The 14356-nt window shown below is 37.0% G+C and overlaps 1 protein-coding gene across 2 annotated transcripts in view; it reads left to right on the top strand.

Moving 5' to 3' along the window:
• Positions 1–14356, top strand: part of USP54 (ubiquitin specific peptidase 54) — a 60272-nt gene that overhangs the window by 9884 nt on the left and 36032 nt on the right. For both annotated transcript variants that reach the window (XM_040624615.1, XM_040624616.1), the window contains exon 3: positions 13189–13323. In XM_040624615.1, coding sequence (XP_040480549.1) covers positions 13189–13323 — 135 coding nt within the window. The remainder of the gene's footprint in view (positions 1–13188; positions 13324–14356) is intronic.

The raw sequence follows: 14356 nt of genomic DNA on the forward strand, positions 1-14356 counted from the left end.
TCTAGAATATAGATCCTTTACCTCTCTGGTTAAGTTAATTCCGAGATAACGTATGATTTTTGGTGCTATTGTAAATGGAATGGATTCCCTAATTTCTCTTTCTTTAGTCTCATTTTTCGTGTATAGAAATGCAACTGATTTCTGAGCATTGATTTTGCATCCCGCCACAGTACTGAATTGCTCTATAAGTTCTAGTAATTTGGGGTTGGAGTCTTTTGGGTTTTCTATATAGAGTATCATGTCATCTGCGAAGAGAGACGGTTTGACTTCCAATTTGGATACCTTTTATCCCTTTTTGTTGTCTGACTGCTGTTGCAAGGACTTCTAGTACTATGTTGAATAATAATGGCAAGAGTGGGCATCCTTGTTGTGTTCCTGATCTTAAGGGAAAGGCTTTCAGCTTTTCCCCATTGAGAATGATATTCGCTGTAGGCTTTTCATAGATGGTTTTTATGAAATTGAGGAATGTACCCTCTATCCCTACACTCTGTAGGGTTTTAATCAGGAAAGGATGCTGTATTTTGTCAAATGCCTTTTCTGCATCAATTGAGAGGATCATATGGTTCTTGACTCTTTTCTTGTTGATATGATCTATCACACTGATTGATTTGCGAATGTTGAACCAACCTTGCATCCCAGGGATGAATCCTACTTGGTCGTGATGGATAATCCTTTTAATGTACTGTTGGATCCTATTAGCTAGGATCTTGTTGAGAATTTTGGCGTCCATTTTCATCAGGGAAATCGGTCTGTAATTCTCCTTTTTGATGGGGAAAGAGAGTCTTAAGCATACTCTGCACTGAGCACGGAGCCCAACTCAGGGCTCCATCTCAGGACTCTGAGATCATGACCTGAGCTGAAACCAAGAGTTAGTCGCTTAACTGACTGTGCCACTCAGGTGCCCTGTAAATGGAATCATTTTATATAAATTTGTTTGAAAGTGTGTGTGTGTGTGTGTGTGTGTGTGTGTGTGTGTGTATGTCTTCTTTAGTGCAGCATGTTTAGGGCACGTTGACTTTGTTCATCTTCATTATTATATGGTATTTCATTGTGTAAATAAACCAGTTTGTTTATTCTATTGCTGGTAGTCATTTGGATTATTTCCATTTTTTATTTTTTTATGAACAATATTGCCAAGACCATTCTTGTATGTATCTACATATGTATACAGATTTTTTTTTTTTGCATATATGCCCAGGAGTGGAACTGTTTTCCAGTATTTCCATATGTTTTCCAATGTGATGATACTAATGTGTATTCTGGCCAGCAGGTTTATCCTGGAAGTTGAAAAAATTCAATTCTGAAATTCTTATGATAAATAGGGAAGGATAGACAGAACATTCTTGAAGAATAATAACAAAATGTGTGACTTGCCTGTGTATCAGTCAGAACAATCTAAAATCTCAGTGATAAATATACAAAAGATTTATTTTGCATTCCCATTACTTGTCCACTTCAGGTTAGTAGGAAAACCCTACTGATTGTAGTCACTCAGAAACTCAGGTGCCAAAGCTACAACCAAGCTGACTATTACTAGTGGCCAAGTCAGAGTGGAAAAGAACTCTGGAGGGTTTTGCACGGACAATTGAATGCTCTGCAGGTCACTTCTGCTCAGAGCTCACTGACCAGAACTAAAATCATATGGCTCCAGTGAATCCCAAGTGGGCCAGGTAGTGTGATCCTATCAAAATCCTTGGGAGAGGGAAGAACCAGAAATACTTGGCAAAAGTACTAATGACTACCATACTTTATCAGATATCAAGGCTTATAAAACTATAGTAATTAAGACAATGTGGTATCAACACATTATGACTAATAAATCTATGGATCAAAGTCAAGAGTTCAGAAATAGACCTAGAGAAACTTGCTACTTGCCCTGTGAATCAAAGGAGAAAGTGGACTTTTCAGTAAATGGTGATTAGATAGTTGGTGATCCATATAGAAAGAAAAAGGAAATTAAAACCCTACCTCATATAATTATCAAAAGCATGAATTTCAGCTGAGTTAAGGACTAAAACATGAAAGAAAACTTTTTTAAAGTTTTAGAAGAAAATATCTTCTAAATAGAATATCATGAACTCAGGGATAGACAGGACTTATTAAATAAGACATGAAAAACACAAAGTTAGAAACATTGATAACATTTTACTACAGAAAATTCAAAAACTTCTGTTCATCAGAAGACTCCAGAAGAGGGTAAAGACACAAGGCCACACACAGGTAGGAAATATCTGCAATATATTATATAACCAACAAAGTGTTGGTATTCAGCATAGAACTCCAGAGAAGAACTTCTATAATGAGTATGTAAAAGAAAATTGAGTCAGTGGGAAAATGGGCAAAAGATATAAACAGGCATTTCTAAGAACAGGAAACCCGAAAGACCTTTAAGGAGATGAAAGATTCTTATCCTCCTAAGCAATCTAAGAAATGTAAACTAAACCAATACTGTCTTCAGATTAGTAGAAATTTAAAAATCAGTTAAGATTGTTACCTGAAAGGTGGAATAATAAGAACTTACATACAATTGCTGGTTGGAATATAAATTGATACCACTCGTTAGGGAAATAATTTGATATTACATTTTTCAGGTAAAATTGAAGTAGCGTATACCCTGTAACTCAGTAATTCCACTCCTAGGTATATGTTGTAGAGAACTTCCTTGTATATACATATCAGAAGACATATTTGAGAATGTTCAAAGTAGTATTTTTTTTGTGATTGTAGAAAAATGGAAACAACCCATTCCAACTATAGTAGAATGTATTTAAAAATTATGGTTTGTTCCTAAAGTGATATTATATAGCAATGAAAATGAATAGCCTTTAGCTCTGTATATCAGCTTGGATTAATCACAAAAACATTATACTGACTGAAAAAAGCAAGTCACAGAACACTATATAAACTATGATTCCATTTATATACAAAGTAAAAATGGGCAAAACTAAACAACATGTTGTTCAGGGATACATATATGTGATAAAACTATAGAGAAAATTCATAAAATTCAGGACATTGGTTATCTCTAGAAGGTGGAGGGGGAGGAGATTATAGTCAATTGGGGAGTTTCACACTCATTGTTAATTCTTTTCATTTCTTTAAAAAATTTTTTTAAAAAGATTTTGTTTATTTATTTGTGTGAGAGAGAGAGCACAAGCAGGGGGAGCAGCAGAGAGAAAGGGAGAAGCAGGCTCTCTGCTGAGCAGGGAGCCTGATGCGGGACTTGATTCCGGGACCTTGGGATCATGACCTGAGCCGAAGACAGATGCTTAACTGACTGAGCCACCCAGGAGTCCCTAATTTTTCCATTTCTTAAATTGGGTGGTGAACTCATGGGCATTTCTTTATTATTCTTTGGCTAAGTATTTAACATCATGCTTGTTTTTAATTTAAATGATGATTTTTATTAAATGTAGTACAGGGGTGCCTGGCTGGCTCAGTCAGTAGAACACGCAACTCTTGATCTCAGGGTTGTAAGTTCAAGCCCCACGGCGGGTATAGAGATCACTTAAAATAAAATCTTAACAACAACAACAAAATAAACATACCACAGTCATTTTAGAAAGCACACTAAAGTGTAAAGAGGAAAGCTGGAAATTGCCTGACTTGCATCACAGAAATTGTCATTTCTCTTTATGCCTCCCCTCTGGTCAATGTATTTCTAGTATTAAGTCTTTCCGTCCACTTTACAGTAAAAAGAATACTTTTTTTTCAGATCCCTGAGTTGCCTCTCCATCTCTAGTATCATCCTCTTTCATTTGTTCTAACCTAAGAATATGCTGGAGTGCTATTTTGAAATTACTCCCTTCTTGGGTAACCTCGAAGGGACTCTCTATTATCTCTTAAATCGCTTAAAAATGTATGATTATAGGCATTTAAAAAACTAATTTCATACTTTCTTTTCCTTTCCTTTCCTTACTCAGGCACTCTCCATTTCAACTATGATAGCAGATGGTACACTCTCTATGCCTACCTCTTAGACATTGCAGATATTATTCACTTTGCCTGGATCCCTTGGCACCCAAAACATAACAACAATAAGCAAAACAACACATCCCTTTTAAACCAAACCACATCCAGTCCTTTCAGAACTCCAATTCAGAAACATATCTTCTCTTTTCCCCCCCAGAAATGTATCTTCTTAAGGAAATTTAAAAAATCTGACCTCTATCTAGACCCATGATTATTTTACTTAACCGTATTTAGCATGGCTGAATGAGTTTTGGGGAAGGTAGCTCAGCATTTCCTCCCTGTTGGTATTCCTTATAGTGCTTGCACCATAATATAAACACTTAACTTTTCTGGGTTCATGTATTTAAGTAGTTCTTGGGTTTTAGTTATAAAGTTTTGAGTACTTGCCTTTTTCTTCTCTTTTTTCTTTGTCTTTTATGTTCTTTCTCACTCTTGTTCTACTTCTGATTTTCATTGTGGCTTTTGGTTTTATACTTTTTTTTAGTAGGTCTACTTAATCTGGGACTTTATGCCTCATTTAGTTAGGGAAGGGTGAGATGTATATGTGTGGTGGGGGTCCTGGGGAGTTGATGGTGGGAAAATCTGCTGAAGAGTCAAAAGCCTGGGATTCTGTCAAGCAAAGCAGTTATCTGGTATCCTACAATTAAGTTACATGTTAACTTTGTGGTGTCCCAGTGTGGGTGTAATTCTATATATTTAAATCCCATTTTTTTTTCTCTGCCTCCTATTTCAAAATTAGAGGAATCTTTGCTGAAGCAAATAAGAATTCCTTTTTGCTGGTTACTTCGTGTCCTATTTGCATTCTTTAGTGCTGAGTTTGGAATGTAAAATTCTTATATCATAGATTTTTTTCAAAATAGGGAACTCCAAAATTCTTTTTTTTTTTTTTAAAGATTTTATTTATTTATTTGACAGAGACAGACAGTGAGAGAGGGAACACAAGCAGGGGGAGTGGGAGAGGAAGAAGCAGGCTCCCAGTGGACTAATGTGGGGCTTGATCCCAGAACGCCAGGATCACGCCCTGAGCCGAAGGCAGACACTTAACGACTGAGCCACCCAGGTGCCCCGGGAACTCCAAAACTCTTGAATTTGAAGTACTCTATAAGAACTTGCCAATTCTATAAAGTCAGAATTCTTTATGGTGGTACATAATCGTTTAGCTCTAGAACCCAATATTAAGAACAAAAACAGACACAAACATGTTCCTAGATGAATCAGAAGCTAGCCAACTTTCCCTTAGTCTAATGTTTGGATGTTCCCTTAGTCTAATGATTTGCCCTTCTGAGTCTGGCTAGAAGATATATATCCCTGCTTTTTCTGCACTTTTTACTTTTCCTTGCACCAACCCTTAAAATGCCTTTACTTTTGGTCTTATATGAACACCTTTTGTATAATATTTTTGCTTTTTCTTCTGCTTTCTGAATGTTTATCAGTATTTTTGTGCCTTGTGACCTTCACCAGGTACCATAGTATATGTTGTATTCAGAGCTTATAATTGCTTTTTGGTGGTTTATACACAATATTTAGGATAATCCATTTCTTTTGGTTCTGTAAAATGTACTGTTTTTTTTTCTTTGTTATCTGATACAAAGTTCCTAAAGTAATTTCAGCCTTGAAATCTTGCATGCAAGTTATTAATGATGGCTTTCATTAAAAAGAATTTGTGTTAGTGTGTCTTTCTTCCTACTTTGAACCACAATGCCTTTCAACACTGATTTAGCAAATAAGAGCGATTTGTGTGTTAATTACCCTGTTCCTTCTGAATCTACAAATTTATTCCCATCTAGTGTTACTAAAAGATATTTCCTGACCTGAACTGTTGTAATGCCTATAGCCCAGAGCTCTTATTTATTATTCATATTGAATCTACCCTTTTACCCCCAGCCCCCAGGGTATGGTTTTACTTTGGTATTGGCTTATTTATTTATCTCTGTCCAGGGGAGGAAATCCGTCCTCTGTACTTAGTATGCCACAAAGATTTTGTTCTCCTTCCAGGGATTGTACTAGAGGCTTTGCAGTGTGCCAAGATGTAGGACAGAGTGTTTTTTGTTATAGGCAAAGAAGAATGCTTCATTGATTGATTAAATTCAACAAATCTTCTTAATTAATGATTTTTCTTTTAAGAATGCTAGTACAAGGCATCAAAGCCAGGGAATGGTGGTGATGGTAAGGGTAGGTGGGGAGTAAATAGGTTTTTGTGTATAAGGTGTTGTGTAACGCAAGTCTGTAAGCAGTAAGACCGTTTGAAAGGGGTAGGAAAATCTGTGTTCTGTTCATAGCCCACCTGTTAACTGGGGGGAGATTTGAGAGTTCGGAGAATAAATACTTGAGTATATTTTAAGTGTGTATCATGTAGCTGTTCCTCTATTGGGTATTGAAGCATAAGCACAGGGAATAAAGTGGTATAGGAAATTACTCATTGTTCATTATCATCAGTCCAGTCCTTTTTTTGGTAGATTATTGGAATAGAAGATTCTTCATTGTCCTATAGTCATGGTTAATATCAGAGAAGAGTAAATCTGTTATGCTGGACTATTCAAACAGGGAAATTAGATTTCTAATATGTTCCCTGGAAATTTTGGCTAGTGATAAGCAGCCCTCACGTGAAGAAGGTATATCCCTTTGTCTAATGCAAATATTATCTACTTGAGTTGAACTTCTTTGTTTTGCTTATCTAGGTGTATGAGCATATGTGTGTCATCTTTCGGTTAACCTTTCTTAGTCTTAAAGTCCTATTAGGCTGTACTGAAGTATTCTCAACTAATTTAACCGTTGGCTTAACTTGGATAGTATAAAGTTGAGTCTTTTATCCTTTTTAAAATTTGGAGCTTAGAATTTTACATGATATTCAAATAGAGGGGTATGGCTGCAAGGACAAATATAGTATTATGATTCTTTCCTTTTCAGAGTTTATGGCAGAACCTGAAACTTATACAATCTCAAAATCTTTGTGCATGTCCAGAAGGGTCCCCCTTTTCATTTCCCCTTTGGGGTAAGTGGTTATGGTATTGATTCTCAAAATTTGATTTAAATACTGTTGGTAATCTCTAAGGTCCTATATTTTTTATCTTGACAAAAATTAGCAAATTGACTATTATATTTTGTAAAATCTCACCATTAGTTTATGATTTCCCACTAAAAGCAATTCTCTGGTGAATTTGGCCTGTCTCTATTCTGTGGCTCTCTGTTCAGTGTCTTGAAGTCTTGGTGTTTCTTTCTGTGTCTCTGTCTTTGTGTGTATGTGGGTGTCTGTCTCTTTTGCCCTGATAGCAGGAATGAGTGTGATAGGTAGCTTTAATAAGTCTTTAACTTCACCACTGCAAGTCCACAAAGTATTAGGTTATGAACTCAAAGAGTACAAATAAAACCCTAAAACTCAATGGGGAGATATGGTATTGATAACTGAATTTACTTAAAAGGACTGAGGTAGGATATGCGGGTAATTTTCTAATCGTGAAGTCCAGAAAAGGTAGGTATTTTTAGACATAAGGTTAAGGAATCCCAACGGAGAAACTAGCCAGCTGTTCTGCCTTCTTCGATGTTGGAGCAACAGTTTCTATTAAACTGACTGGATATTTGATGATTAAGGAATTATTATTACCTTTTTCTAAGTGTGTTAATTATATTATGGGTATGTTTTAAACAAAAAGAGTTCTTATTTTTTAGAGGCATATCCTGAAGTATTTACAGATGAGTAATGTCTGGCATTTGCTTCAAAATGATCTGGGAATGGGATAAGTGAGTGGGTTGTATATATGAAATGAGATTGGCCACAGGCTGATAATTGTTGAAGATAGATAATAGGTACATGGGAGTTTGTTGTGGTATTTTGTCTACTCTAGTATGTTTGAAATTTTCTGCAATAAAATGTTAAAAATCTAATGTTATTGTTTTGGGTGCCAAAATGGCAAACATTTATATGTTTTTCCCCTCTTGAAAGAGAATGTTTGCGATTCTTTTGAACACATAAAACTAGTGAGAGTTCTCTTTTCCAGTAGTCCTCAAGGAGTAGTAGCTCCGTTATCTTTCTTTCAGAGGATTGTGTTTACAAACAGGCTTGATTGGCCACATTCAGGTTTACAAGTTATTTAAGTCTCTGATTTCCAGGAGGTGTGGAGAAAAGGAGTGATTATGAGAGCCAAAATGATGAGAGATTTGGGAAGCCCAGATCAAGAAGAGAAAACCTAAGAACTGAGTTAGTAGCAGTGCATAAAGTGTGTCGTGCCTTTGCAAAAGTTATTGTTGGACACTCTTCAGGGATTAGTTAGACTACTAACTTTCGAAAAACCTAGGGTCCATAAAGCATCAGATTTAGTGATGGCCCTTCTCCTTGACCCCCATCTTCTCTACTCATGACTTCTTTTAGATGCAAGTCTAGGAAGTCCTGAGAGATAAACAGCTGTTCCCTGCCCAAAAACAAAAGTCTGTGTTTTAGGGGGGAAAAAAACTTAAGCAACAGCTGCATTTGTAGATGCCAGAGCGCAAAGACTTTCTGTCTTTATGGCACTTTTATCTTATTTACATGGTTTTTACTAATCCAAATAACTATGTGCTCATGTGGGTAGAATTGTTTGCTCCATGATCCAAGAGAAATGGGTGGGGAAGCACCTGCTTTTAGTCATTAAAGTCTTATTGCTTTTGCACTGTATCCAAGAAAATAGTTAACAGACAAAAAGTAATTTGCCTTTCCCTGAGAATGAAAAGGAAGACCTCTTTGGTTTCACTATGTGAAGAAGAGCAGAGAGAAACCTCAAAGGTGGGTTTTCTCTGTTTATTGAAATGAAACCATCAGGGACCCCATAGGGAAAAATGACTCCTGGGTTTTGGTTCTCCTGCCCTTTCTCACTCCCTGCCACAGAACTCAGCAATTGGAAGAATACCAGTTTTTGTTCCTTATTGGTGCTACCACCTGTTCTTATTGCTGAACTAAATGTTCTTGGCTTTCTTTGGTGTGAACAGGATCTCCCTCTGGGAAAGGTGGGAGGAGGGTGAAAAAGGGAACAGGAGGAGGCCCGTTCCAGCCCTTGTGCTCATGTGAGAGGGACACACAGGGGTTAGTGTGCTGCCCTAACAGAGGGGCTTTGTGCTACAGCTTCTTCCAGAACTGCAGCTCCACAGATGCATGCTGGGACAGCTCAGGCTTCTTCATCCCTGATACACTTGCTTTTTCCTAACAATAGCAGAGCAAGACTGATAATAATAGTTACAATAAAATAAAGAAGATGCAGGCATTCTGAATACATTTAGATATTCATTGTGAATGGAGAAAGTTGCCTATAATTAAGAGATGAGAAAAAGTATAGTTTGGAGACATTGATGACACCGAACACAAGTCAGATCTGTTATTGCATATCCACTGTGCATGTAAGCAGAGCTCTGACTTTAGGTCTTTCCCTTTCTGTGCTGAAACCTTTCTTATATAGTCATGAGAAATCTGCCTCTCTCGAATGAGAGCAACAGAAAGAGAAAAGTTTGGTCCTTCCTATCCAGATTTCAGAGACTGAGGAGGTAGCTCAAAGTAGATGCATTTCTGACCCAAGGTCAGCGGCAGACAGGATCCTTAGTAACCTAAAATATAATGACAATAATCATAACAACAACAACATTACTTGGATAGCACTTCTACAGCCAGGCATTAGTCTTAAGGAATAGATAGAGATATAGATAATTTATTTAATCCATAAATAACCCTAGGAGGTAAATACTATTACTAGTCTTCTTTTAAAAGAGGAAACTGAAGCCTAGAGAAGTTAAGTAACTTTTCTAGGGTCACAGAGATGGCAAATAACAGGACTGGGATTTTGAACCCAGATAGTTTGGTTCCAGAGTCCATGCTCTTAACTATTATTCTGTACCATCTTTCAGTGGAGTTCTGTCCTTTCTCAAGCAGAGTCATCTGAACCACAGAACACAGAACATGACTTGAGCGACTATTTTAATTCTCTCTGGATAATAACATAACTACTGCTATACATAGGAGAGAAGTTAGTCATTAGGAATTGTTGATGTCTTAGAATATTAGGGCTTGATTTTTCAGGGAACTCAGTTGAGAAAGACTAAAGGAGCTGTATTTTGCAAATATCACATTTGTATAGAACTATCCTGGAACTAATTTCCCATTGGTTTGTTTTGAAACCTGTTTTGGACTCTGGACAAAGGACCAAACCTCATCCATCCCATGCTCTAGAAATAGAGCCTTTGTTAGCAGTAAGATCTTAGCATTAACAGTTGAGAAGAACGGCAAGTTAGGATGTGATTGTGGTCACTTATTGTTGCCAGTGGTCAAACCACTATTATTTGTAGAAGCAGTCACTGCTTCTTTGGCCACCTTTTCCTTTGTTTCTGTGTTCCTCTGTTTCAGAATCCTATAGGTCACTTGGTATAGATACCAATTGCTCTCTGAGAATGTTTAACTGTGGACCTAGACCGTTCCTTTTGGTCTAGTTTAAGGGTCACTGGTAGACATTCTTCTATTTCCAGTAACAAATTATGGAAGGTCCTGCCTTGCCTTCTTTACGTGCTCTTAAATATATTTGTGAAAAATGTCTAGATTAATCCAAAATAACTTATAATAGATTTCCCCCAGCTCCTAGCTTATAAAATAATACTAAATATGTATTATTAGTACTGTTTCCTCCACATCATATGAAGTCCTTTGTAGGGAAATAATAGCAAGTTATGTAGCAGATTGCTCTTGAGCTGCTTTGGGATAGATGTTCAGTGTGTATGAGGAGGAACAGTGCTAGTAAGAGAGTAGAATGAGGAAAAAACAGTTCTAGCTTGAAATTAGCAGAATGAGATTTAACCCTATTTTGCTTTAACCAGTTATATTACCTTAAGAAAAATTTTCAACATTCCTAGGTGATTCTTTATCTTCTTTAAAAAAAAGAAGGGATACCTGGGTGGCTCAGTTGGTTAAACGTCTGATTCTTGATCTCAGCTCAGGTCTTGATCTCTGGGTCGTGGGTTCAGGCCCTGTGTTGGGTTCCCCACTGGGCATGGAGCCTACTTAAAAAAAAAAAAAAGAGGGAATGTAATATCTTAATAAGACTTACCTATATCACATCATTCATTCATTCATTTACTCATCCAGAATTAGTTATCAGTTGCCCTCTATATGCCAGTACCTTCTAGGTGTTGGGAGTAATATAGCAGGGAATTAAAGGGCAAAAATTTTCTGTCCTCACACGTAAATTCTAGAGAGTGTAGTCAAACAGTAAATAAGTAAAATACATGGTATTACAGATGATAATAAGTGCCACAGAGAAAAATAAAACAGGTGAGGTTAGGAGGTTTGGGGAAGAGGGGGTAGAGCTTGCAATTTTAAATAGAGTGATCAGGGGACGCCTGGGTGGCTCAGTCTGTTAAACGTCTGCCTTTGGCTCAGGTCATGATCCCAGAGTCCTGGGATCGAGTCCGCATCGGGCTCCTTGCTCATTGTTCTCCCTGTGCCTGCCGCTCCCCCTGCTTGTGCAGACTCTCTCTTTTCGACAAATAAAATCTTTAAAACAAACAAATAAATAAAATGATCAGGAAAACAAATAAATAAAATGATCAGGAAGTACTATATAGTGAGGGTAATATTTGGATAAAAATCTGAAGAGTGAGTGACTGAGCTGCTTATGAGGACCAAGTAAGATGAGGACCAAGAATTGACCATTCTAGGTTGGTGAGCCTCCTATTCTTAGATCACATAAGTAAGTTTATTAAATTGTCTCATTTCTAGTCTCATTAGTAAGTTTGAAAAATAACCATGGTTGTTCTTTTTTTTTTTTTTAATGAGGAAATTACTAACAAGAATTTCAAGTGAGTGACATTCTTTGGTGTGTTGATATGTAACTCATCGTTGAATTTATTGTTTATCTGGGTGGTTTAGTGAGGATCTGGGCCACGTGATGTCAAAGGACCATATTCTAGTTTTTGTGGGGAAAGTCAATACCACTTGAGAAGAATTCATCAAGCCAGGTGCCACTTGTTGCCACCTTTTGTTTCCATTCTCTGGACATCACATTCATCATTGTTTCAGATCAGGTAAAGATGGAGAAGATAGATACATTTAATTACAACGAAATTATAAAACTTCTCCACATAAGAGACACTAGAAGACTAGAGAAGATATTTGCCAAAAGTCATATTCACAAAAGACCCAGAAAAACTAAATGTAGTTAGAAAGACTCAAATTAACCAGTCTGAGTGTATTTATTAATTGCTGACAAGGATATGGGTAAATTTATTTATATTAACTTACTGGTGGAAGTAAAAGCTGAAATAGCTTCTTTATAATGGAAAAAAAATGGAGGCTGCCAAAATGTCCGTCAATAAAGAAATGTATAAATAGATGTCGTATAGGCACCTGATAAGATACAACACAGCAGGGAAAAAGGATGAACCGTGTGTGTGTGTGTATGTATGTGTGTGTGTTACACATGTATAAATTATGGACAGATCTCAAAAATAATGCTGAATTTAAAAAAGTAAAAGTTAGTGTGATACTTTGTATATAAACAAAAATATATGTAAAAGTATACTATGTGTTATTTAAGGATATATATCTATATATACACGCACGCACGTATGCGCACACACACACACACACACACACACACATACACAAATACCCAGGTGTATAGAAGTATTAAAAAACAGAAGATTGTGCAACAAACTCATGATAGTGAATGGCTGGTAAAGAGTGGGTGGTCTTAAATGGAACTTCATCTGTAGATTTGAAATAAGCATGATGGAATGTTTATTTCTGGGTATTAGACAAGTAGGTCTTTGTTATATTATTCTTTATCCTTTGAGTAATTCTAAATTAAGAGAAGGGGGCCAAGTTTCATAGGCTAAGCCCCAGAGAATTATTTACCAAACCATTTATATATAATTTGTCCTTATTTACTGTGGATCTTCTACCTCTGGATCAGAGGAAATGAGGTAACCCTGTATTAATTAACTCATGACAGTGGTCTCTCCTAATGTGTTCTTAATGGTATCACGGTCAGATGAAAGAGCAAGGATCTTTACTAGCACAGATCATGCCCTTTATTCTGACTGTTGATTTTTTGCTTTTTTGTTACCAACTACAAGCATATCAACTCATGGGAAGTATATTTGGTTCCATTGTCAAAAGCATGGAGATGCTAGCTTGACAGACTGGGATGTGTAGAAGCTTAATAACAACACTGTGCTTTTTTCCCCTGTCTAACCTCTTCCCTACAGGGAATCTTTAACCAGTTTCAGTGTAGTAGCGAAAAAGTGCTTCCATCTGACACTCTCCGCAGTGCTCTGGCAAAGACTTTCCAGGATGAACAGCGTTTCCAGCTGGGAATTATGGATGATGCTGCGGAGTGCTTTGTAAGTGTTGGCCTCTGGCCCTCTTTGATTTGGGGTGAGACTGTTGATGGTCTCCATCAGGGACTGGGTACTTTACTGTAGTATTTACTCTGCCCTAGTATCTACAGTTAGAACTAAGAATTTCCCTAGGTTTTCAGAGCTCTAGGGTGTCTCTGCTAATGAAGTAGGAATTGCATAATGGGTTTATTCTTTTTCTTTCCTTCGGGCTTAGAGTAGTTTTGTGCTTGCCATTGCATAAAACAGTGGCTCTCACCTTCAAAGGAGACAGGGCTCATTAAAATACAAATTGCTGTGTCCCACTCCCTTGAGTTTCTTATTCAGTATGTCTGGATTAGGGCCCAAGAATATCTAGCTTTAACAAGTTTCCAGGTGATGCTAACCCTGATGCTGCTGGTCTGGGGACCACCGTACTTTGTGAAATCCTGCGTTACTAATGATAATTAAACAGAGAGTAACTGAGTCCCTAACACAAGTGTAATGTGCTGTTTAGGTAGCTACATTGCTCCCAGTGACATTTAGTAGAAGGCTCTTCTGAACTCTGGGTTCTACCCATCAACCTTCAAAAGACTCTCTGTGTGCATCCATTAAAAAAATCTGAGAGTGATCTATATTCCATTACAGGGTAAAATGTCACCAAAATCAGAGAAACTGGATCACTTCTATATTGCTGATAGGAATGTAAAATGGTATAGCCACTCTGGAAAACAGTTTGGCAGTTGTTTAAAAAACTAAACTTGCAAATTATCATATGGTTCAGCAGTTGCATTACTGGACATATACCCCAGAGAAATGAAGACTTAAGTTTTCACAAAAACCTGTACATGAATATTCATAGAATCTTTATTTGTAGTAGCCCCAAATTGGAAACGACCCAAATTCCTTTAATGGTAAATAGTGAAACTTTGGTACTTCCATGCCATGGAATACTATGCAGTAATAAAAAGGAATTACTAATTTACACATCAGCTTGAAGGGATCTAAAGGGAATTATGCTGACCAAAAAACACAGTATCAAAAGGTTATATGCATACCA

This window comes from Ursus maritimus, unplaced genomic scaffold (genome assembly GCF_017311325.1).
Source record: "Ursus maritimus isolate PB19 unplaced genomic scaffold, ASM1731132v1 scaffold_7, whole genome shotgun sequence".
NCBI lineage: Eukaryota > Metazoa > Chordata > Mammalia > Carnivora > Ursidae > Ursus > Ursus maritimus.